Source organism: Tyto alba, unplaced genomic scaffold (genome assembly GCF_018691265.1).
Source record: "Tyto alba isolate M040663 unplaced genomic scaffold, T.alba_DEE_v4.0 Super-Scaffold_28, whole genome shotgun sequence".
NCBI lineage: Eukaryota > Metazoa > Chordata > Aves > Strigiformes > Tytonidae > Tyto > Tyto alba.
The window spans coordinates 16,795,644-16,819,953 of record NW_024881302.1 but is presented as its reverse complement, the minus strand read 5'-3'; the positions used below and the strand labels follow the sequence as shown (position 1 = coordinate 16,819,953).

Genomic DNA, 24,310 nt, shown 5'->3' with positions numbered 1-24,310 from the left:
CGTAAAATCCTCCACCCGTCCCCCCCAGCCCCAGCAAGGTCAGGTGAAGGTGGTCGAACAGCCGGGCGGAGGCTGGCTCCTGCGCAGTGACAAACGACTCGGAAAAGAGGTTTGGTTTAATTGAAGACGTTTAGAGAGAAGGCGATGATAGCAGCACAATGCTCTTCAATAAATAATGGGCTGTGAGGGGGTGACTTGGCTGATGCCTCAGAGGACAGGGTGGCAGGAGGACACGCGGATCAGTCGCAGGTCCCCTTGGGATGTGCCCAAGTGCTGCAGCAGTGGAGTTGGGTTGTGTAATGGGCAGGAGAGAAAGTGGGGGGGGAACATCAGTCCCAGGCAAGCAGGAGAGAGTCATTCTGGTCCAGAGAAAGCAAGTGCTGAGGAAAACCAGGGGCTTGAGTTGCTAAAGAAATTCATATAAACCAATAGACTTGCTTAAGTAAAAAGTAGATAAGCAAAGAAAAAAGAAAAAAAAAAAAAAGAAACCAAAAGATGGTAACACAAATGAGGCTGAATGAGAAGGGGGCTTCAGGTCTCCCTGGGAAAGCGCTGTGGCTAGGAGGGGCTGCAGCAGCCCCTGCCGCTACCTCCCCTGCCAGCTGGGCTGCGAGAGGAGCAGGGGGGACAGCCAGAGCCTCCCAGCCAGCGCCTCGCCATCACCAGCACCCGCCGGCAGAGCCGCTGGGCAGCGACATGCCTGGGGGAGCAGGGCCAGGGCCCCCTGAGCCGGCGAGGCCGGGCTGGGTGAGGTGGTGGCAGCCGCAGCCCCGACCACAGGGCTGGGGTGGGGGGAACGCGCAGGGTGGCCCTGGGCTCCCAGGCCGAGGTGCCACGAGCAGCTCGGCTGCATTTCCTGCCCCCAACTTCTGCGAGCAGCTCCACCACCGCGCTCGCAGGCCCGGGGCACGGCCGCGGGCTGGGACCCCAGCGCCGTGGGCAGCCGAGCTCCTCGCCCAGCCAGCACCCCAAGGGAGGCAGCTCAGCCGGAGCCGCGAGCATCAGCCCCAGAACCGCCCCCCCTGAGCCTCGCCCGGCCTGCCTGCTGCGCGCAGGGCAGCGGCCGCAACTTCGTGCCCAGCACCGAGCTGCTTGTGAGTCTAAACTGACCGGGAACCAGCGACAGAGCGGTTGGAGGGAGCCTCGGGTGTGTGCTCTGCTCCAACAGCCTCAGAGCAAGGCCCACAGAGCTCAGCCCTGGCTTCTCGGGGCTTGAAGGTCTCCAAGGATGGACTCTCCCAACAGCCCCAACCTCAGCTGTCCTCACGGAGACAGACGCCTTTTTACCCCGTGTCAAACAGTCGCTGAGCCAGGCTGCTTTGAGCCCCAGAAGAGGGACCAGCACCTCCCAGCAGCAGAGCCTCCTGCTGCTCCGAAACACAGCACGTGCCAGCCCCTGGGGCTGGAGCAAGCTGCTTCCCGCAGGCCGGGCTGCAGCGGAGGCTGCGCTCACCGGGGCCTCCTGTGCCAGAGCCACCCCTGAGCTGCGGGGCAGCACACAGCCCCAGCTCCCCTTCTCAGGAACCAGCACGGTACTACCCGGAGCAAGCTCAGCTCCTGCACCCTTTTATTGGTTAACTCCCACCCCAAGGGCTTACAGACACTGACATGACTTTGTACGGTCATTCGGGCTGCAATACCTTAACGCGCTTGCTTTCTGTTCTAAGACTGACTGGTATTGTCTCACATCCCGAAGCTGCTGCCAGAGCCGGCGCTGCCCGCACACCCAGGCGATGCACCAGCTGCGGCTTAGCTCTCCATCGCTCAAGTCCTGGTTTCAAAATGAGAGGGGAAGGAGAAACACAGTGCTGAGCAAGGGAAGAGCCTCAGCCGAGGACGGAGGATTCGCCAGGGGAGCCCAGCAGGGTACAAGGATGATACCCACACCTCTGACACACACCCAGGGCTGGGGGAGCTGCAGAGAGTCCCTCCTTAAAAGCAGAGCACTCACCCAGCCTTGCTCCAAGGCGCAGGAAGGGCGCCTGGCTGGCTGCACAGCGGGGCCTCCACACAGGCTGGACCTGAACTGCTGAGAGCCCCTGGTCGGCCCGGCCACCGAGGGGTCCTGCGGCCACGACACGGCTGGAGAGCCGCTGGGAGACTGCCCGCCAGCACCCGGGGGAGGGCTCTGCTGCAGCCAGGAAAAGCTGGCGTGATCGGTGCCCAGAGCTCATCCCTAAAGCTGCTGCAAGAGTCCAGCCCCGGTGCCAAGGGAGGGCGCACGCAGGGGAGGAGAAGGGCTCTGGACCAGACTCTGCAGGGCTCTGGCTCTACATCCCCAGCTCCCCTCCCCTGCTACGTTCCAACTTGGACAAAGGCAGAAAGATCTATACAGTATAATATATATATTTCACTATGAAATAGCAGTTTCATTCCCTGCCTTCTACCTGATGCATCCTGAATTGGATGCTTCTTTTTAAGTCACTCCCGAGGGCTGGTGGGGCTGGGTAGTTTCTCACGCGAGGCAGCTGCCCTCCCTGGAGGTTGCTCCCAGGAAGCCCCAGCAGCTGAGCTGGCAGGACCCAGACACAATCCCTGCTCCCGCTTCCCCTCGCCCAGCTCCCCCCTTCCCCAGCAACAAGGGCACGACTGTATATTCTGCCAGCAGCAGCCTGCCAGGGCGCTCACGGCTCATTTACAGGGCTGGTCAGTGCAGATTCATTAACCTCATTCACGCTGCTTTCAGTAGCCGTGGTGTGGAAGCAGCAACTGAACCCCTCTACATCATGTGTAGGAACAGGAGCAAACCAGAGGCAAGGGAAGTGGCGGGGACAGTGCAACATGCACACAAACGGGTGACGCAAAGGGCCCTCAGCTACGGCGCAGCCAGATGTCTCGCACGCCAGCCAGGCCTGCCCGGGCAGCGCTCGCAGGCTCCTGGCCACGGCGGGGTAAGTCAGGGCTGCAGCCCGTCAAGTGTGAAGGCTACCAAATCTGAGTCAACCTGTGGGACAAGGAGTCCCGTCCAGGGGCTGGGTCACTGACCGAGAGCAGTCATCACCGGAATCGGTGCGGAGCCGGACGGTTCACGAGATGAAAGGAAGAACGATCCTAGGGAAAAAAAAGAGGGCAGCTGTCTTAAGGAAACCAGGTGGCACGGGTCTCTTCAAGCATCCTGGGGAGCCACTGTCCTGGAGACCTTGTTGTCAGAGATGCCATGCAACCGGCAGCGAATGGGCTCCCGGTTGCTGTGCCGGGACACTGAGCTGAGGAAGGAGGCAGGACTCAGTCACTCTGGGTCTTGCGAGCTGGTCTAACAGAGCTGGGAAAAGGAGAGAGACAGCAGGGACAGGTTCAGCCTGCTCTCAGGCTCTGGGCTCAAGTAAATGAGATCAGAGTTCCAGTTCCCTTCAAATGAAGCTGCCAGGAGTCTGCCCAGCCACCGTGCCCAGCAGCAAGGCCGCAGCTTCGGCAGCCCTCACTCGAGGACGCTCCCAGCTGCCCCAGGACAGCGGCCGTGGGGCGCCGCCGGCCTCGGGAGGAGGAGGGAGCTTTCCCCCAGGTACCTACCTTTGCTTTTTGTGTATCTTCTGATCCAGTCACATTGTCCGGCTGTATTCAATGCCGCTCTTGGCAGAAATGCCAGACCAGGGCAGAAGGCTGCAGAGAAGGCTCTGGGCTTGGCGATATATCCTCTGGGGAATTGAACACGGGCTCAGGCTGGCTAGCGTTGATCCAATGTGCTGTAGGTAGTCAGTGGCCACCAGTTAAGGACAGCAACATTTACTCTGTAACTTAAGAAATAACTTTAAATACTCCCTAAAGAGACGCCATCGTGCAGTGCTCTGCTCGGTTACTTCTGCTCCTTGTATTAATGGCCTGCTCCTTTCTTTCAAAAGCAGGTCTGCTTTGCACTGTAAAAAGAGGCAATTTGGGAACACTGGCTGCAATTCATGTGGGAAATACCTCCTCTAGGCAGCTCTTTGTTCCCTTTGCACTCCACAGCGAGCTCCTGCGGGGATGGCAATCCATCCACCTGCCTGGAGAGGTTTGGACTGACTAATTACACCCAGGGAAGATCAGGTTACTTCTTCGTGATCCAGTGACCTGAAACAATCTCCCAAAGTCAGTTTGAGAGCAGCCCGCTGAGATCCAGGCCAGGCCAGTCACAGGGGATCCTAAGTCACAGGAAGCAAGACCAAGGGCTTCTCTGCCATGCTCCTGGCCAAATCCTGCACCCCACAAGCCAAAACAGGCCTAGTGCTTTGGCTAGGGAATGTGTTAACACCTGCATTCGCTATCACTGGCATCAAGCTCGCTCCAATTTAGCATTCAATGCACCATCCCACACCGCCTCCCTCAGCTGTTCCCAGAGGAGTCGGGAGAGCTTTGGTACAAACAAGTCACTGTCAAATGCCTCCAACACCGCTTTCCTTCCACCTTCAGATTAAACTCACATCTCAGCAGGCATCAGTCCCCAGACCCAGCCAGCTCACACTTTTCCGGATTGCTATTTTTAACCCAAAACCTAGTTTGTATCTCCTTAGTGTGCTCCAGTGCTCATCGGAGACTGAAGGTAAAGGATATAAGATTGTCCAGGGTGGATGTCCGCCATTGATGTACAGGACGTAGGTAAAGCCATCTTTGAGGACCCCTCTGATGGAATAATAATAGGGAAGATAGTGGTGCTGTTTAAAGTCTCTGTTTTCATAGAAGTTTATTGCTGTGTTGTTAGTGGTGAGGACGTGCAGGTAGATGGCTTTGCAGTGATCCTGGGCAGTCGTTGATATATGGTCTTTTAAACTTTCAAGCAAGAGCGAACCTGTTGAAGGACAGAGCAGCAGAATCACACGGTGCAGATGCCTTCTCAGGGACAGCACAAGGGTTTGTAGGTCCCAGCTGAGATCTCCTTCACCCAGCACCTCAGCAGAGATTGCTGCACGTGCTTGAAGACCCTAGATCCCAGCCAGTTCTCACAGACCCTCTTGAGAAAGTTAACAGGACCATGGTACATGGTTTTAATAGGAATCTCATCTCACCTATGAGCAATGGCCTCACAAGGTTTCACAAAGGATTTTACAAAGACAAAAACTTCTGATTCAATAATGACAACAATGAGCCAGACATAGGAATCTGGCAATAACACCCATCCCCAGCCAGGCAGCGCTCAGCCTTGGGGAAGGTCAGTGAGTCATTTTCAGTGGTATCAGTTCCATCACGTTTATTTATTTTAAAGCTATTTGAAACAGCAGTGTGTCAAAACAGGACTTCACAAGCAGGTTACTGCATTGTGTCTGATGAACTCAAAACCTAAGAACTGATCCCATCTAAGGAGGGGAGCTGAGGCACAGTCTCATTCAACCTGGATTTGCTGCAGCCACGAGTCAGCAGGAGAAACCAGAGAAGAGCACAGAGAATACCCCGGCCCCAAGAAATGAAACCCCGAGGTTCATCCAAACCACCTCAGCATGGCATGAAGGACCCAGCAGAATCTGCAGAGGAACTTCTTCCATCAGGTGTGGCAACAACAGGCTAAAGAAATAGCTTAGCTAATACAAACACGCAGATGAGATTTACACTGCTGTTTCACAATCCCCAGGGCACGTAAGACTTATAGCAGGACCCACAGGATTTCAGAGCAGAAGTCAACAGCATTGACTTCATGGTCACTTGATATTTAGTGAGAATTTATATCAGCCAAGCACAAAAAGACACTGAGCGACATCAACGGGAGAGCGGTTTAATTTTGTTATGAGATACTCTACTCTCACAGAAATGCAACTGCCCTCTGGTTTAAGAATAGCAGAGAACTAAAAACCAAAGCCTTTTAATGTCTGCCAGAGAAAAATCAGAGCTTTAGGGCTTAGAAGTATGCCTGGGGTGAAAAGCCTCCTGCATGAAAGACTTCAGCTTCAAACACAAGTAGAAAAACTCTCAAGAGAAAGGTCTCAGAAGAAGCGGCAGCAGCTTCTTTGGGTTGTTTTTCTACAGGTACAAGTCCAAAGTTTTTGAGAGAGCACAGCAACGTGCTGTACAGATGTAATGAATACAGGAAATACTGGTTCTGAAAGGAGAAAATTCCAGCAAGACAGAGCTGGAAAAAAAATAATTAGGATTTAGAAACTGAAAGGAGACTCAAAACCAGCACAATTTTACAGAACAGAAGACCCCTTTACCATCTTCTCTGAAAGCTATTCTGTGCTAGTATTTTCTTCTTTGTACAACAAATTTAACTGCAGTAGCACTTCAATGCAAGTTTTAAATACAGTGCTCTCACTGAGGACTCTTCTGGTCATTTCTTTACATATCCTATCATTTTGTACTTTTCTAAACACGACTGGGGGAGAAGGGAGGACCTGAAGAAGGTGGGTTATACCTGTATCCACTGAAGAAACTCCAGATGTGCAACACTGGCTCATGCTGCCAAACCTGGCCTATTTCCTTTTGCAGATCAAAGATATATCTCATGCTTGAAATTACACCAGAAGGGCACTTACTTGATGACAAAACACATCCTGCTCTAAATGGAGATAAGCCCTTCTGACTGCAGGATTTTCAAACAGCTGCAAAAATGCTGTGTTGCAGCAGGCAGGCAGAGCTGACTTTTACATGCATTTGACAGATTTAATCACATCCCAGTTACGCTCTTTTTCCAGTTCCCTTTATCTTTTTCTAAATGTTTATTCTATCTGATGAAGTTGAACAGTTAAAAGCAGCTATATTTTCTGCCTCTTCTTCTTCTGATACCCATGAAAGAAAATCGTTTCAAACCCTGCTCCAGGGCGAAGTCAGTCCCAGCAGCAGGAGTGGAAGTTTTTGGTGTGCTCAGCTGTCCCCTGGGAACAAGACAGACAAACCCCGTGCTTTTTGGACACATTTGCACATTGTGTTGTGCCTACACCAGTAAAAACATCTCAGCGCACCTGCATTAATAGCAAGAAGGGGACACGAATGCATCATCTTCACAATTGCTGGTACACATCACTGACAAGCTTGGCTCAAAAGGGTATTCAGATGAAATGGTGGAGCTCCTTCAGTCATGCCCACTAGCCACACGTGGCAAACGACCGCAACCGAGTTGTCACTTAGCAGCATCTTACCTATTCCATGTTTTCTGAACTCCTTCACCACTCCAAGACTTAGGATGTAAGCAACTTGAGTGTCCAGGGGAAAATTGGAAGCTAGGATGTCTCCATCCTGAGTAGAGATATGACAAGTTATTTAGCAGGATGCCTCAGAAGGCACAGGAGAAAGCAAGAATCCCATACTGAAACAATGCTATAGCAGGAAACTTCACTGAGCAACCTCAGCTGAAGCTTCTGGAAAGGATGTAGGGAGTTAAAAAAATCCAAGCATGGTCACTTCAGGGTTATTCCTATTTTCGTATAATTTTCCCAGATGAAAAACACAAATCATGATGTTTCCTTACTATATACATTATTTGTGGGCTTAGAGACAGAATACATTTGCATTCTTTGTCAGGAAGGATTCAAATTGCCAATTCTGGAGTTACCCATCAGTGTCTAGATCAATCCAGCAAGAGTCTTTATTGCCTGCATGTTCCATCTGTGCTTCGTGTCAGCTGGAGATCTCTGTACCGCTGCAGAGGACAAGGAACATGTTCTACAGGCTCAATCGCCTGGAGCAGTGTCTGAATAAGCCCCTGGTTTTCAACTTGGCTGGAACAAGAGCCTTTTGTTAGAGTTGCTGAAGATGCAGTTTCTGATTTTGACTAGCTCTGAGGTGAAGCCAGATAGCTAGAGTGAAGAGACCCACGCCACTCAATGTTTTTGGTTCCTGCGAATGTTAAGATTATTGTTTAATCGTAACACGGATGGCCTTTTAGTGCATCTCTGCATTGCCCCTGGTTTTCTTTAATCCACTTGCTTATGCTGTTTTCCCTACACTAACCCAGTGGTCTTTTTCCATATTGTCTTCAGTGGTCATCTCCTCTTCACCTCTTTGCTGTACTTGTCTCTCCTGGCCTCCAAGCCCTGTTATCCCCGAAGCCTGAGCTTTCTGCAGATTGGTTACCTCTGCTTTGTGTTCGAGACAGCGACCGTGTAAATGAAGGAGTTTCTGCAGGAAGTCACAGGAGTGACTCGCCCAGCAGAGCTAAGGAAGTTCAACCCTTACATAAGAAAGGAAGAGGTTTGTTCTCCCACAGCTGTGCCATAACTCAGTCACCACTGATGACCAGGCACACTGAAAACCACCAGGCAACAGTTAAATGCTACACAGTCACTTCTGGATTGTGCCTGATGACCTGATCTCAGCAACCTCCCATCGAGCCCAGCTGCCTGGCCCCAGCAGGCAGAGACTCTGTGGTACCAAGCTGCCCAGCAGCCCACGTGTTCCGATGCACCCCACCACCCATGCTCCATTAGCTGGAAGTCAGCATGTTCTCGGGGTCCTTAAATTAACTCAGGTTTCTTAAATTAGCTCTTATAAGTACCTGGATGGCAGTGGGGGAAAAATACTCCAAACAGGTTCCATCACAGTTAACCATGGCAAGAGGTGGACTACCTCATACCAAAGCACAGGTTAGTAGCATACCTCTTTATGCACCTTTGTTCTGCTCTTGATCTCCGCCACTATCATTCCCACGATGGAGCCTCTGTAAGTGGCTGCGAGGGAAAAGAACTTCTTGTTGGAAGTGATATCTCGGTACCATGAGTCAGGGTATCTGGGAAGGAAGAAAAAACAGGCACGTTTGGGGACACAGAGCCAACAGGATCAGGCAGTGCTGCAGCCAATGTTGTGCCACGATGCTGCTCAGCTGGAAAGGGGCAGCAACATCTTTAAACATCAGTCACTGGAACTGCAGGCCAATGTATTTCACACCAGACTAAGGGAGGGAAGCTGTGCTACTAAAAGGGCTGTCTTCTGCAAAGATATGCAGCCATGTAGCTCAGCCGTGTATCAACCTAAAGCTCTTTCTACGCTAGTAACTTGGCTTATTCCACGGAATCTGGGTTAGGAAGTTATTCACCTTTCCTGCCTTAACTGTTGTACAGTCCCAGTGAACATCAAACAGCTGCTGTACCCCATTTGGTAGCATGGTTTCTTTCAGCTGCATCTAAGCAGCAATGCAGGCTGCTCATGTAATGGCCTCCTGCTTTGCTATGACCACATTTTCATTTTACATTCAGTGCCCAGAGCTTTCACTTCCATCTTCAGCAAGTTATTTTAAAATGCAAAATCCATCTGCCCTCATCTAAGAGTGTAAGGATCTCATGAATTTGATACACATGTGAAAAAAAAACCCCTGCATATCAGTACCAAAAGACCCCGCAACACCAGCCCCCACCTCTGCTCCCCCTTCTGCAGCTACTAAAGGGAAACTAGAATACACTAATTTATTTCAAAGTGAGAGTCCAGCATGCCTCCTGTTTAAAAGAAATCTACAAATTCAGAGTATTTTGAATGCTTTTGCTGGTTTGTTAGATTTTAAGCAATCTTAATTATAATCTGTTAAAATAGTCTATAAACCTTCTCAACAAAGCTAAAGCAAAAAAATCCTTGAAGTCTACAGCTGTAGTTCCCCTGGATGCTTTAAGCCAGAAAGCTATCACTGGCCCCCAGAAAAGGTCCTTATTCCCTTGCTTATGCAGACACAAACATTTACCAAATGCGGCCTGGGGAACTGACCTGGGGCAGACTGAGATCAGCTTGAAGCCAGATCTTTGCCAGAGTTTTGGGAGTAACAGTGATCCTGAGTACACCGGCAAGTTCAAGCTCCCCCTGGGACATTCGGAAAGACAGTCCCTTAGGAAGTTGCTTCATGTCAGTCTAGTTCAGCTCTGAGGGTGCTTTCTTGGCACACACCCCAGAACACAACTTTCTTTCACAAGCACAGGGATGCTATCCTTTCTTCTGGAGGTGTGCTCCTTTCCCCATCTCATACACAGTCTTTCCCAAGAAGCTGATCCACCCCCTTTCTTACAGAGCCCATCTTTCTGCCAAAATCTGCATACAGAAACTTTCTGATGACTGCAGGACCCTGCAGGACAGGCAGCAACGAGCCATTAACAGGAACACCTCCACAGCACATAAAAGATTCCGAACCTGCTGCTATCTTAGCAACAGTCCAGGTGGCTGCAGAGCCTCTGGTGTCAACTCTGAACTGGACCAGTGCAGGTTCACACCATTTGTTTCTAGATCCCTGCTGCCCCACACCCCAAACGGGTAACGTACTCTATTGGGAACCAGTCGCCACAGAGCTGCTTCACTGTGTCTATGTCATCGTGGCAGAGAAGACGCAGGTTTACGTCTGTAAGTGCAGTCGGGGGCACCTCCTCTGTCATTCACGCCTGCAAGAAAAGAAAGCACAGTAAGAATGGTGAAGCACAGATTCTGACTCTCAGCTTCAGTCAGGCATCTGTGCAAAGGCAGCAGGAGACTCTCAGCATCAGTAAAGTTGTTCTTCCTGGCAGAACAAGTTTTCAGGAGAGATGAAGCAAAACAGGGCAACTCTAACCCAAGAAGCAACTCGAAGCCCTGATGCCCAGAGGATGAGCACAGCTCACTTCTCAGCCTGACCCACCTCTGTACACACCCCGCTCCCTGCAAGCACAGTCCAGTGATGCTGGTGTGAAGGAGCATGTGGCACCAACCACTCCACAAAAGTGCTCAGGGCGCTGCATTAAATAAGCCAACAATGTGCCAAGTGTACCTTACGATGCATGGAGCTCTTCAAATGTCTATGCAGGACCAACATTTTGTTAAAACAAAACTGAAGAAAACAGCTTAAAAAGGAAGCACTGCTAGGAGAACATTCATAAAGTCCTCTTACACAGTCCCGTCATCTCCAGTTAGTATGTATGCAAAGGACTCAAATTCTTTAAAACGTTGATTTTGTTCAACTTGTACTGGTGAAATGAGATCTAGTTTCATTTCCCCTCATTCCTACGTGCTACAACTTCACAAGGGCTGGCTTTCCAGCCCAGCAGAGAGCGTTCAAATACAGAAATCCCAAGATACCCTTTTCTTTCACCACAGCACTACCACAATCCTGCCAACCACGTACAGGATGCTTACTCCAATGTCTTCAGCCTTTTTTGAACAAGGTACCAGAGGGAAAGAAGCAAGCAATAACTAGAGTGGTTGTAAAAGCATTTGTGGCGCAGACACGTGAATGAAGAACAGATCTTGAGAACAGGCTCTAGGCAGGACAAAGCCCCCCGTGAGACACGGCACACACAGCAAACACTGCAGGCAGTGACAGGGCAGCTGCAGGACTCCGCTCCCTTTCGCAGGCCACCTGCAGTTCTCCATCCACAGCTTTGTCTCTCACTCCAGCCCTCTTACTTACCGGTCAAAGAACCAGACCAAGATGCAAAGAAAAAAAACATCCTTCATTTTAAAAATTGTTTGATTTCGTTCTTGCCTTCTTTTCCCAATTTTAAGAGGCTCAAATCTTGGTTTTGAAATGCTGAGTTACAAGGAAAAGCTGCCCACACTTGTGTACACCCTCCCATTGAAAGGGATGCTCAGCTCTCCTGTGCTCTTGCTCTGAAGCTCAGAGACTCCAGAAGGAACAGATTTCACCACGCTCCCCACTGGACTAGATATGCCGTTCGGCCAGCGTCAACGCAAAAATTGCATCACCTCTGTAATATACTCTGTAACCGGCAAAGGAGCACAAAAGGAGCAGGCACAGCAGTGCTCTTGGTTTGACAGCACACAACTGTGTGCGACTGCTCTCCTAAGAATTTGGAAACACATCCTTTCACTGTACCCCTAAGAAAAAACCCAGGCTAAGCCATAAAATCAACATTCCACCCCCAAATTTCTCTTTTAAGGTACTTAAGACAGCTTTCTTCTGCAATTCCCCTGGATGAACTGGTAAAGAGCAACTCCCAGTTAGCACAACATGGTGGTAAGTGAGAAAGCAGAGTTCCCAGATGCTGGGGTCCTTGGAACTTAACATCAGTGCTGACGGAGAAATAATTAGCACTGCTAACAAGAACAACATTTACCCTTGACTTTGGCACTCTACCTGAAACACAGGTTGTGTGACTCCTCTGCACTAGCTCTAGCAGCACGAGCTCCCACCCTCCATCCCCACAGACAGTAGCATAAAGCCTCTATGCTATGCCCACCCAGATCTCCCAGAGAGGAAGGAGGAATGCTACCACTGGTTTGTGTGCAATCTCTGGAACATGTCCAAGAGCCAATATATCAACAGGAGAAAGGATACAATTAAGGTCCACTGTTACCTAGAGAAATCTTTGTCAGCCCTTCTCCAATGCAAGCAGAAAGAACTGTAAAATGCTTTAATAGAGCAGAGGTCCAAGGTTGTTCTCCTGCAGCTCTTGAAAACATGAAATGGGGTGGATCTCCTCAAGAAGGGATCCTCCTAGACACAGGTTTCCTCCCAGTGACTGGTCTGACGTATTTCCCTGAGGAGGGCATCCAGGCAGATGCACACATTGATATGAATGGCTTGTTCTTCTCCAAAGAAGTCCTTAAAAAGAATCACAGCTATTTCACAGCCTGTTCTAGGACTGCTGGCTGTATGTTTACCAAGCAGCCTAGAGCTTTCACAATCAGTCCAGATGCTAGTTTCAAAACAACTTAAGCACCTAGAAAACCCACAGGACCAGTACTCCTTGCTGCTTTTAAAACTAATTTCACACTCCCAGAATTGGCTCAAGCCCTCTGAGGCTAGGCTTTGACTCGGTACCCCGCCGTGGCAGCAAGCACGCTCTCCACCACCAGCCCCTGGTGACCTTTTAAGGTGCCCCAGCCTTGCCCCGCGGGAAGGGCACACGTTCACTTGCCGTGGCTGCTCTGAGCCACACCAGTGCTGGCTGAGGTAGCTGATGCGCAGCGGTGTGGACCCCAGTCCCACCCTCGCGGGACCCTTCGCTGAGCCACTGCAGAGCGCTGACCCACCACAAGATCATGAAGCGAGGGCAGAATTGTTCATAGGCCAAAACTGCTTGGCAAAAGCTCAAGTAGCTTTAAGATAGGCTTTCGGGGTTGGGGGGGGGTGGGGAAGAGGAGGGAGGAGCGAGCAGGCACATACAGCCAGAGCTGCTTTGGCCATTGCAAAGCTCCAAGCCCAGATACATCGCTAAGCCCCAGTACATCACTTCATTAGTGGGCATTAACCACCACTCCAGTTTGCAACAGCAGTGCTCTTTCTCATACCTTGCGTTTTTCTTGAGAAGTTTTAATGCTCCTGTAAGGCAACACTCCTTCTCAGTCAATACTTTCAGCATTAATAAATCCAAGAAAAATGAAACAACCAAGATAGAGCCATATTTCTGCTAATGAGTAGAAAAGGCAAGGACCTAGGAACAAACTTAGCCAGCAGCTGCTGTAGGAGAGGCAGAGCCAGCACAGGATGCATTCTTGCAAGGATTAGTTCATGTTTATTTAACACTATATTCTCAAAGAGCTAGGCAAGCATTATGCATTATCCTGTAGCTGAAGCCAGCCTTAAAAAAAAGTAATCCATGACTGTTTTGTTGAACAGGATAATTCCCCTCCCCTCAAATTCAGACAGCCGTTTCCCAGCGCCTGTTGTGTTTGCAAGGACTCGCTCCATCTGCTTTCCATTATGTGACCCAATCCAGATGCTCCTGCACATTTAAAGAACATTTAGGACACCCGCCTGGCACTGTGTCCTGCCACAAGGTTTTAGGAGAGCAGACCTGTGCACCTTCCTCCCTGGTTGGGTGTTGTTGCTGCCAGAGGAGCTGCGGTAAGCGGCTGCTGGGACCTAGAGAGAAGAAACCTCAGGCAAGTCAGTTCTCTTCATACCCAGGTGACAGCCTCTGGCTCTTCACAGATATCTGGGCAAACACCCAAGACCCAGGTCCTGGCTCTCTGCACAGCCTGTGGCATGCTGTAATTAGCAGAACCAGAGTCCTGAACAAAAGCCTCAGCTAGCACAGTAATCAGAGTTTCACTTTCAGAGTCAACTTGGTTTTAGAGGACAAAAGATCTCTTTGGAAAAATAAAGAAATCATAATTCTTGAAAAAAAACAGTACCTGTTCTGACCTTTGAGATGAAGTGGAGGTTGCTGTGAAGCAAAACATAGGCTCCAGCCACATGCCGTTAACTGAACGAGGTCCACAGCCATTTTTTGAAAACCCAAAGTGAAGTTGTCTTATTTCTTTTAATACCTTTTCCTTAAGTCTCAGCCATTTGCTCATGTGATGGGCACGGTCTGGTAAGTGGCACAGTTAACATCATCTACCGCCCCTCCACCCAGTGGGGCATGGTGACCTCACCCTTTGTTAAAATGGGAAACACATGATTATAAAATGAGCCAACATTTTATGCTTACGAAGGGATCATGCAGTTAAATATTTTTAAAATCTTCAAGGACACCCCTTTCCAAAATATTGAAGTTAGAAGTGAGCAGAGCTAGCAACTGAGCATTTAATTCCCTTTCCTGCCTTAAAACTGCAGATATTAACACACAAAAAAAAACCCAGTATTTCATCCAACTTCCATTACTGCGAAAAGAAATATTAAGTACATTATTAAATAAGCCAACTTTATATATAAATTCTGAATTAAAATTGCACATTGTAAAGCCTAAACTTACTATTTTCAAATAATGTCATAAATCTTTGGCATCAATAAGCTCTAGCTTTAATGAGATAAAGAACAGTATGTCACAATGCTGCCTAGAAGGCAGAGGAGTCTTTACCTTCCAGCATCAGCCCAAGTGATGGTTGGGACTCCATGAAGTATCAGTGTTCACTCGGCACAATGAGACGAGTAGAGGTACTGACATATTTCTACCACCAGTACTTCCAGGTCCTACTGTGCAAGAGCAAGTCCTGTTCTGAGTCTAGGTTAGCTACCAGCTGCAGGGACAGTTTCTTTACTGGAACTAGATGCTTCACAGCTAAGAAACCTCAACTCAGGCTTTTCTCAAGAGCAGGAAGTTCTCTCCCTCTTGCAGCTCTGGTATTTAAAAATAAATAAATAAATAAAAGATAAAATCTACATAATACCATATTTCTAGAGGAACTAAGGTAGCCACATAGAATCAGCACTCTTAACCCAAGAGGGGGTTCAAATGCAAGATAAAGCCTGATGCTTGCTAGAATTTGGCAGGCAGCTGCTAAAATGTGCTTGAAAATCCCTTGAGCACTTCCATACCTACAAAAGCCTGGCCAAGTGATTCAACAAGTTAAGATTTTCCTTGTTTAGCACTATTAGACATGTTTTAGCAATGTTTCTGCCTTGTGCATCCTGCAAAAATTAGTTGTATTTCAGCAATGAACCATTACAAGATGCTGGTTTCATGAATTTTTATTTGGACTTTAACTTTTATCCAGATAAGGTCATGAAAATCCCAAATAAAAACTTTCTCATCTAGCAACAAATACCACTAAACTTCCTGGCAGAATAAAAGGTAATCTGACTAAAGGTAAACAAGTACTAACTGGAATCGTATACATGTATAACTTCCAATAAGGGGTGTATTGGCTGCAATTTTACTGTTCACACAAAAACCAACATGAAGGAACCTTCTTCACTTGCAGAAACAAAGCTAGACTGAAGTTCCTCAAAATCTTTTACTTTCTAATTTAAAAGCTAATTGAAATCAATTCATCCTGAACAGAAAGAAGCAAACCTGAAGGAAAGAATAAAAACAAGCACTGGCAGGCTAGGGGATTTTTACAAAGCGATCCCACGATTCAGGAAGCACTGTCCTGTAAGGCACACGGCCAACCACCTCGGTATCGCAGGCACCTCCTTCACTCAACGGTGCAGACCCTTATTTACTTAATCTGAATATTTTCACCTTCTGGAATTCAAAGCATTTTCTTCAAGCACACTCCTGCTAGATTATTAAGGATTATCTGCTGTCATTCCACAGAAGGAACACATTAAATTCCTCCTGACAACTACCAAGTACATACCATGTATGGGCCAGGTCTGAGGAACTGCAGCGATGCTAATCCAGTCTGCTCTGCAAAGGCAGCGAGCGAGTCGGCTTCCCCTCCGGTTCCCAGGTCACGTCCCTCTGCCTACAGCTGCGTGTTTCTACTCAGCACTTCAGCGATGGACACATGCACAGTAGCTGTATTTTACTTTACATGAGCAGACCATCTGCTCAGCACAAACAGACCTGCAGACACTCCCTGAAAGATTTGTGTGCATGCACAGTGGGCCAGAGCTGGATTTCCTTACGCCTGGTACCCTCACCAGAGGTACTGCTCCTGTGTCGCCACCAAATCCTTGTTTACAATTTCTGTGTGGGCAGTCCTCAAATCCCAGCAAGACAAAATTGCCAGGAAAAATATTTTTAATGACACTTGGCATCCTCTCTCAATTGTATCAAACAACAAACAAAAACAAAAAACAAAAAACAGATCAAACAAAGCCCAGACAAAATTTTAAGAGCTACTCAAAATGCAGGACAGATGCACGTTAGCTGTGATTGAGCATTACTGTACTCAACATACACATGAACTCTGCTGTTGTCTGGGGAGTATCACTTCAAGAGTGCCAGTGGGATTTTTCACAGCTATAAGTCTCTCCACCTTGTGCCATCTGGCACTGGGGATTTGATTTACATTAAACCATTCAATCTGAACCAGCCAAAGGTCTAATTCCAACAAAGCAGTAAAGATTTCCCTTCTGAATTTCATTTTAAGCTTACTGTGTTTTTAGGTTACTGGTCTCACCGGGAATGTTCCACACAGACACCCCTGTTACCAAACTCCTTTCATCTAATACAATAAAAGTGCGACTGAATTTGAAAACAACAAATTCATTACTAAGAATCTAAGAGGCGCTTCTAGGACTTAGGGCAACATTATCAAAGCAATAGGAGCCAAATTTTTAAGGATATTTAAATACTTGGCTTGATACCTTCTATGTACTACTACAAGTCTGGTCACAGAACAAAAAAAATCAGGTTGGAAGGACCTCTTTGGGGTTTAACCCAACTTGGATCAGATTGCTCGGTCCCACAGTCCCACATAACATCAGTGAGGAGAAAATCTCTTCACCCTGCCTGGGCTCAGACTAGTTGCTTTGTACCCAAAGGCATAACTGAAAAGCTGGGGTGTTAAATGTGCTGCCTACACCAATACAACCACCTCTGCTACATGTGCAATAAAGAGCATATAGAGGTATGCTTGTGTTACACTCTGTTTACCCCATGTAATGTTCCTGCTCCTTCTAGGAATCCCATGCAGGTTCATTTGAGACAAGCAACATACAAATCCCAGAAGATATGGTTCTTCCAGGTGATATGGGTTCTTCTCATTCCCAGTATGTTACGCAAACTGATGGGGCTTGGAGTTCGCAATCACAAGCAGCATGGTGACTGTTTCACCCCCATTCCTCTACCATTCATCACATCCCATAGAAGCGCTGCCCAAAACTGCCATCACTTAATTCCCTACATTAGCAGAAGCTGATGTTTGGAGTGAGAGAGACTTAATGGCAAATCTAGGACAAAAAGACTGATTTTGTGCCTTGGTCTGAAAATAATGTAGTGATATGGCTGGAAACAGGCTCTGATGCTAGATTATATCATTTCACAATAGTCCAGGCACTAAGTTTTTCTGCCATTTCTCCCTGAACCACAAGCAGTGAGCCTTTGAGCCCCTCGTGGACTGCTGGTCACTCAGCGACATGCACTAGCTAAAGACTTTGAGCTCCTCACTATTTAAACTCCTGCAGTAGCAGCTTCCTTCTGTGCAGGAAAATGCCCTCCTCAACCACCTTCCCCTGCACAGCCTCCTAGGCTGCCCCATCTTGAAGATACACCGTTCAGTCCAGCCCTTCTATGCAGATCCCGTTTGCCTCCAAAGCACACCCCAAGCACTAATGAACTTCTCTCGGGGACATCACTCTGAAGAAAGGAGTTTGTCAGTGGCTGGGCTTTCTTCTCCAGTAAATCCGTCCAGGGCAGTGTGCCCGACCAGCACACCCCCACAGTGGAGGAGGGCAAAAAAACAGTGAGCTTGGGGAAGAATGTATTGTCAACACCAGGGAGCCTGGAGGGTAACCTTGGGTTTAGATAAGACAGCTGCACCAGTGAATCGTCAGGTGCCCAGAGACAATTAAGAAAGAATAATGTCTTCCTGAGCTAGCCAAACCAGCATGGGGGGAGCATATGCATGGCTGAACCCAAAGTATAAAAACTGGACAATTAATAAAGTTTGAAGAAAGCAAAGGGCCCAAGATGGCTTCAGTCTGCGTATTCCTACCTGGTGACTGCAGGTGCCGAGCACCACGATGGTGAGCATATAGACCAGTAACAGGCATCACATTCATACTGGGATTCAACCATACTCTGCAACTGCTGTATTGTACTTGTGCTCCCATTTCAGTATATTGCTGTATCACACCCTGCTAAATCAAAATCCCATGTAACACCATATATCTCAAACGATTAAATCTGCTATTAAACCCTCCTTGTGTGGAGCCTGACCAGAGCACACTGGACTCAAACAGCCAAGAAGGCAGCACTATCACACACAACCTGGGAAAACCCATTCTGGAATTTAGCCCTCCTCCCAAAGGCTCACCCCACACTGCTCAGCCAGTTTTGCCTCAGCTCTGAAATTCTGAAAACATCATTCTAAGAAACACACTTGCGCCTTGACCCCAGCTCTGCACTTCATTTTCCACTACACCCAGGTTGAAGTGTGCATACCGCAGGACTAAAAGCCAAAAACACAGAATCACAGTAATTAACACTTTGGCCTCCTGCCATGAAGGATCAGGATTTGAAACAGACTCCAATATGCTATTAAAAAATGAGAAGGTAAAATGTAGTTCTACCTGCGCAGCAAGTAGCGATTATTTATTTGAAATGAAAACACTTACTGTTAGTGAAATCCTTTTATACTTGTATCCCCGATCCTCTACACGTTTGAAGTTTGACTTGTCAGCCTTCCAGAAGCAGAACTGTTAACGTCTTGCATACAAGTCACTTTTGGGGCTGTTCTTTTACCCTACAGCTCTAGATACATTATTGAAGCCATGAATTTCACAGGAGCTGGTACCCAACTAAAGTGTCTCTAAAGCGCACTGCAAAAGGCACAGCTTCCCGCTGCCCCAGATACAGCAATTCCTCCAGGGAATGGAGAACAAGAATCTCTAAGAGGGTTTTGCTGTTAAATCTTTTCTTGTTAAGACGCGGAAGAGAAAATCTGCTTTGTGGCAGTAGCACTGCGGGGAGTTAAAACCGAAGGGTCACAATAGAGGCACATTTACAACCAGAAGCTCACTAGAGGAGAGATCTAATACCTTGCAAATGCCAAACACGGCAAGTTTCCAATAGGCAGCTGTTCCTCCAGAAAACAACAAAAAAAAAACCCTAAACAACTCATCATACATGCAGGCCCACTGCCACTCCAAATTAGAATAAACAGCTACACAGAAAACGTATGTGGTGACTAAAAAAAGCAGCGAGGAATTCAGCCTGGTGTAGTACAAACACAGGGAAAGGGGAATTCGAGCCTGCCTCCATTTCCTAGACACTGTCCTCATTACTGAGCAGCAACACATGGCTGTCCATAAAACCCAGTCCCTCCGCCTACATCCTTATAAGAGACACTAACAAGTAACTTTTTAGAGGCTATTGCAAACAAGGTGCTTTTAAAAAAAGAAAGCTTGAAAAGAACATTCCTTCCCTAGTTGGCAGACAAGCTCCCCAAACTCACACCTCTCCAAGATCGCGAATTCAAAATTAGAGCCAACATGGCTCCTTTTCTTTTTCTTTCTCAGTGCTGTTTTCCAACATGAAACACCCAGGTTCGACTCAAAAAACCCACTGCTCCTGTTTTAAGCTAGTAACATTTAAAGTGGTTTCTGGCGTAGATGTCTGCTCTCACATCCACAGTAATGAGTTAAAAGGGGAAATTAAAAACTTAATTAAAAGGTAAGGTTGGAAAACTGAGCAGCTTCCATTCCTACCCTTCTACGAGGAGGAATGTGTGGGTGGGGGGAGGCAGTGTGAGACATGAAGCTGTAAGTCTTTTTGCAACACCCTGCATTGAAGCCATCAGACACGCTGTGACTGGTTAAAAAAAAAAAACAGGAAGACAGGAGTGACACCACTCTAATAAAAATTTTAGATAGCGCTTAACTTTCAAGACTGTAGAAGAGGTGCTCAGCTAAGACAGAACTTTCTCTGCTGTTACACGGAACAGCTTAGCCCAGTTGTTTCTTTAAAAGCATCTTAACAACGGAGGAACTAAGCGTTAACAGCAGCTGACGGCACCACACCACTGAAGGGAATCCCTGTCCATGACCAAAGGCTGCCTCCAGCCCAGCGGCCTGCGATGAGCAGGAAAGCAGAGCCATGACGACTTATGAATCAACTCTGCCAACCACTCACAAGGAAATCCCCAGGTTTGTACCTGTAATTCCTCAGGTATTCACAACAGTGCTGTCACCGAGAGTCAGCCTTTGCAACCACAGTTTCACCTGCTCCTGCTCACTCCATAAATTACACTGGGAGTGGCCAGGGTGGGGGCAGAGAAGTGGAAAAGAGCCAGGAAGAGAGAGGATGGCTTCTTGGGTAGAAGGACCAGTTCCCACCAGCCAATGGGCTAAGATACCAGCAACAACTCACTGACCAGACTGTACTGGCCCAACGCCTATATTCATAACACCCCCCAAAAAACCCCTCCATGAAGAAAAAAATCACCCTGATGCAAATAAAGATCATCCTTACTGGGAAAGAAATAACGGGCGTGAAAGTAGTACCAGACTTCATCAACAAAAATGAATACACATACTAAGTTAAAGGCTCTTTGAGCTTTCAACTACTAAAGACCGTTTTTCTGAATTTCACTGGCAGCTCCCGAAACATTTCATGACGTCTGCGGCCAGCCCAGATACCAAAAGCCATGGTGATAACACTCTGGTTTAGGAAAATAAACATTAAGTATGCCACAGGTTTTAAGAGGGTATTCACAGGGCAGCCACTTACTGATTACCCAGACATGTTAAGTCAACTTGCTTTAAATACGTCGAGCAACCAGCTGAGAGAAACAACAGCAGCAGCTATGTCAAAGACCAAAACAACGTGTTGGAACAATGCTTACACACTACTGTATGCTTCTTTATTTGCTACCAGGCATATAAAGACTAATTGAAGTACTAGTTTACAAGACATAACAGAACTACTTTTCTAACCTGAAAGATAAAACCATCTACTTTAAAAGCCTGGTACCAGGCAGTACCCGGTATCACTGCTTCTGATGGGGGTGAGACTGCTCCAACATTATCATGTAAATGAAGAGTTCACACTCTAATTATAACAGATTGGGAGAGAGCCACCAGCTTTGTTTAAAAGAACCTCATTTCTGAGAAATCTACTAGAGTTTATGAATAAAGGCAGTTGATTTATTTGAAAAAATATCACGCACCAGCATTCCCAAAAAGCTACCGAAGTGTCTCCTGTAAAGGCTTTTGAGGAAACTAAGCTGGACTAAGGAGAGTCTATGGCAGATTAAAAGAAAGGAAGCAAACCTAGGATGAATCCATAGTGAAAAGAGATTCCAGCTATAATTTGTTCAGCAGATTCATAAAAACTAGATGGAAGAAATGAATAGATATGCAACAAAACTGGCTGTTGATCCTTTGGAATAGGGCACAGATTTCCAGGACAGTAAAATCTAAAGCTGTTCACAGTTGCAGAAAGCTCTCACGCTGCCAAAGGACTAATAAAATAGCAGATAAACTCTGTAAACCGGTAGATAAAAGAGGAATGCAGGTCAGAGAAAGGCAAACGTTTCTACTTTGTGTTAACCACTGCAAGGGAAAAAAAAAAAAACAAACAAAAACAACCAAAAACAAAACCAAAAACGTGTTCTTACAGCGAGTTTCCTGAGAACATTAGTTTGCTGCTCAGCAGCAGTCAAAACAGGATACTGGGAATTATCACAACAGAGAGGGAAAAACACTCATCTAGAAAGCCTTTGGTCTGAGCTAGTTACTTAACGCCTCTATATATCTATCAGTGAAAGGCCACACACTCAGCCACGTTCATGCAGTTCTCAAGAGTGGAGAGAATAGCTGCAATGAGCAGCCAAGGTTCAGAGGAGCTCACCACCATCATCTAGCACAGGCTGGCCAATGTTGGGAGCTGCTGTAGCACAACAGACACAGCATAAACTACAACACAGAGCAGGCTAACACACTTCAATCTCAACACAGTAAACATAATTAAACATTTAAACAGCTTCCTACAGGACATTATAATAATTTCACGCCTATAATCAAGAGTGAACGTCTAAAACACATGCTTTAGTTCATGGCTGGACACAGCAACCCCGGTGGTGAGGACACCAGCTCTAGTCACACAGGACACAGAAAGAAGCAGCGGCTTCAGCAGGCAGCTTCGGCAGTCTCCGAAACGGAGGTGTTCTTTTCACCATATAGATAGTGTAGGTATAACCCACGGCTGCGCAGGACAGATGGAACATGTATGGCAAAGCCAACTGCCACCGTGCCACTGCGCCTGGCAGGAAGCACTGTGCCATTAAGTCTTTGGGACAACATTTCAGGTTCAGTTTGATCAGCTGCGATTAAAAACCACAAGATACATCCCATAAAAACACTCAGCCGCGGTCCTGCTTTGGAACAAAGTCCAGCAATTGCTTTCTCTCCACTAAAGCTCTAGAGGCTGGCTCAAATGGACACAACGCTTCTGTGGGGCAAAGCGCAGAAAAGCTAAGCTGTCGTGGTGTGCGTTAGCTTTGAGCCATCTGGGGTGGGTTTGTGAGCTGTTGGGAGAGCCAGAGCAGCTCCTGTCCATGGGAAGGAGCTGGATCTAGCAACGCACGACTTATTTCCCAAGGGAAATTCTGCTACAGAGGAAGAGGAAATGGAGACGCACTAATTAATGCTACGGACCACCTGCGCTGCTGGCTGAGCCCCCAAAACCAACTCGGAACCCGCCAAGAGATGGAATAAGCGCAGCGGCGGGACCTCCCGCGCCTCTCCCAAAGCCAGGGCATAGTTTTCTCTGTTGGCATCACTGTGCCCAAGCACAGGGCGGTGCCAGCAAGCTGACTCCGGCCAGAGTTCGTTATATTTTCCTGCAATAACCCGAACGCCACAGTTCCGCCACGGTAATTGCGTTCTTTCAACCCCACTGCAACGAGCACTCGCCCGGTTGCCCCTGTGAAACCCAGTCACACACACCCCCCCCCGCTTCCCCGCGGGACGAAGCCCACGGGGATCACGGACCCGCGCGCCGCCTCATCGCGCCGGGGCGGCCTAGGGCAGGGGAGGGGCCGGGGTTGCCATGGCGACCTGCGCCCGGGACGGGCCGCTACGGCAACTCCGGCTCCCCCCCCCACCACCGGCATCGGCTTCCCCGCTCACCTCGGAGGGGCGGCGGGCGCGCCGCGGAGGGCCGGGGCGGCTCAGCGCATTCCGGGCGGCGGAACCGAGCGAGGGGCCGGCGGACACCGGCGGGCACTTCCTCTCCCCGGGCACCGCGCAGCAAGGCGCCTCCCCATAGGCTGCTTCCCTGCACGTGACCGGCGGGAGCCGCGCAGGCGCAGTGAGACAGCGCCTCTCCCCCCGCCCCGATCCCGCGCGGCCGAGAGCGCGGCGCTAAATCAGAGCTGCTAATTAACGGGGAAAATTAAAATTTGCGGTGCGTCCTTGAGCACAGGCGTTTAGGAAACAGCACGTGGGGGTTAGTCACACGCTTCTCCCGCCCTTTCCCTCGCTACTACACTGCAACGGGTGACCTGTCACACTGATGGGACTAGAGATTGATAACGACTCTAATCCTGAAATTAGAAGTTTTTAAGGGTTTTTTCAGGTCGCTGAAGCTCTACAGTGAGATAAGACTGTTCAGTTGGATGGGAACTATAACAATCAAGTCCAGCTGCCTGACCACTTCAGGGCTGACCAAAAGTTAAAGCGTATTGTAATATTATTTACCCTCCCTTTCCAGAGAAGGGCAAAGTCTCCTTCCCAGCTGTTTCATTTCAATCATATTTTCCACAGCTTCCACCTAACCTCTCTCATTTTTGCAATTAGGCAGCCACAGCCACCCCATCTCGCCCGATGAGGACAACAGCAGCAGAGGTCTTTGTAACGAAGTCACTGATGTATGGAAAGGACCCTTCTTTCTCGCTTTTCCACCCATCGGAGGGGGCTCGGAGCACCACGGCACGACGACAGAGCGTTTCACCGTAGCGCTAACAGCAGCGACTGCTGCTGACCTTTGTGGGACGGCCCCACGCCTGCCTGCGCCTCGCTGGGAGCTGGCAGTGCGCCGCAGCCAGCCTCCGGATGGTTTTCCACATCCCATCTCACCCCAAAGGTTCACGAATCGCTGACTGAGGCGTGGAAAAAGGGAATTTCCCAAGCCTGGAGGGTGATGGGTGACTGCAGCCACGA

The 24,310-nt window shown here is 48.4% G+C and overlaps 1 protein-coding gene across 4 annotated transcripts; it reads right to left on the bottom strand.

Annotated features, from left to right (window-relative positions):
• Window positions 1-110: 110 nt before the first annotated feature.
• NAA60 (N-alpha-acetyltransferase 60, NatF catalytic subunit) lies at window positions 111-23,411 on the bottom strand. Of its 4 annotated transcripts, none has more exons than XM_032998274.2 (7): window positions 23,279-23,411; window positions 10,138-10,253; window positions 8,497-8,626; window positions 7,041-7,137; window positions 4,528-4,762; window positions 3,511-3,696; window positions 111-3,262 (listed from the first exon to the last, which is right to left on the bottom strand). In XM_032998274.2, the coding sequence occupies exons 2-6, from the start codon at window positions 10,245-10,247 to the stop codon at window positions 3,540-3,542; spliced, it is 729 nt and encodes a 242-aa protein (XP_032854165.1). In that variant the 5' UTR covers window positions 10,248-10,253; window positions 23,279-23,411; the 3' UTR covers window positions 111-3,262; window positions 3,511-3,539. The 4 variants fall into 4 exon arrangements, with proteins under 4 accessions (XP_032854165.1, XP_032854164.1, XP_032854166.1 ...); XM_032998273.2 differs by having other exon boundaries at window positions 111-3,051; window positions 23,279-23,410; XM_032998275.2 differs by lacking the exon at window positions 23,279-23,411 and adding an exon at window positions 18,764-19,003 and having other exon boundaries at window positions 111-3,051.
• Between the last annotated feature and the right edge of the window lie 899 nt (window positions 23,412-24,310).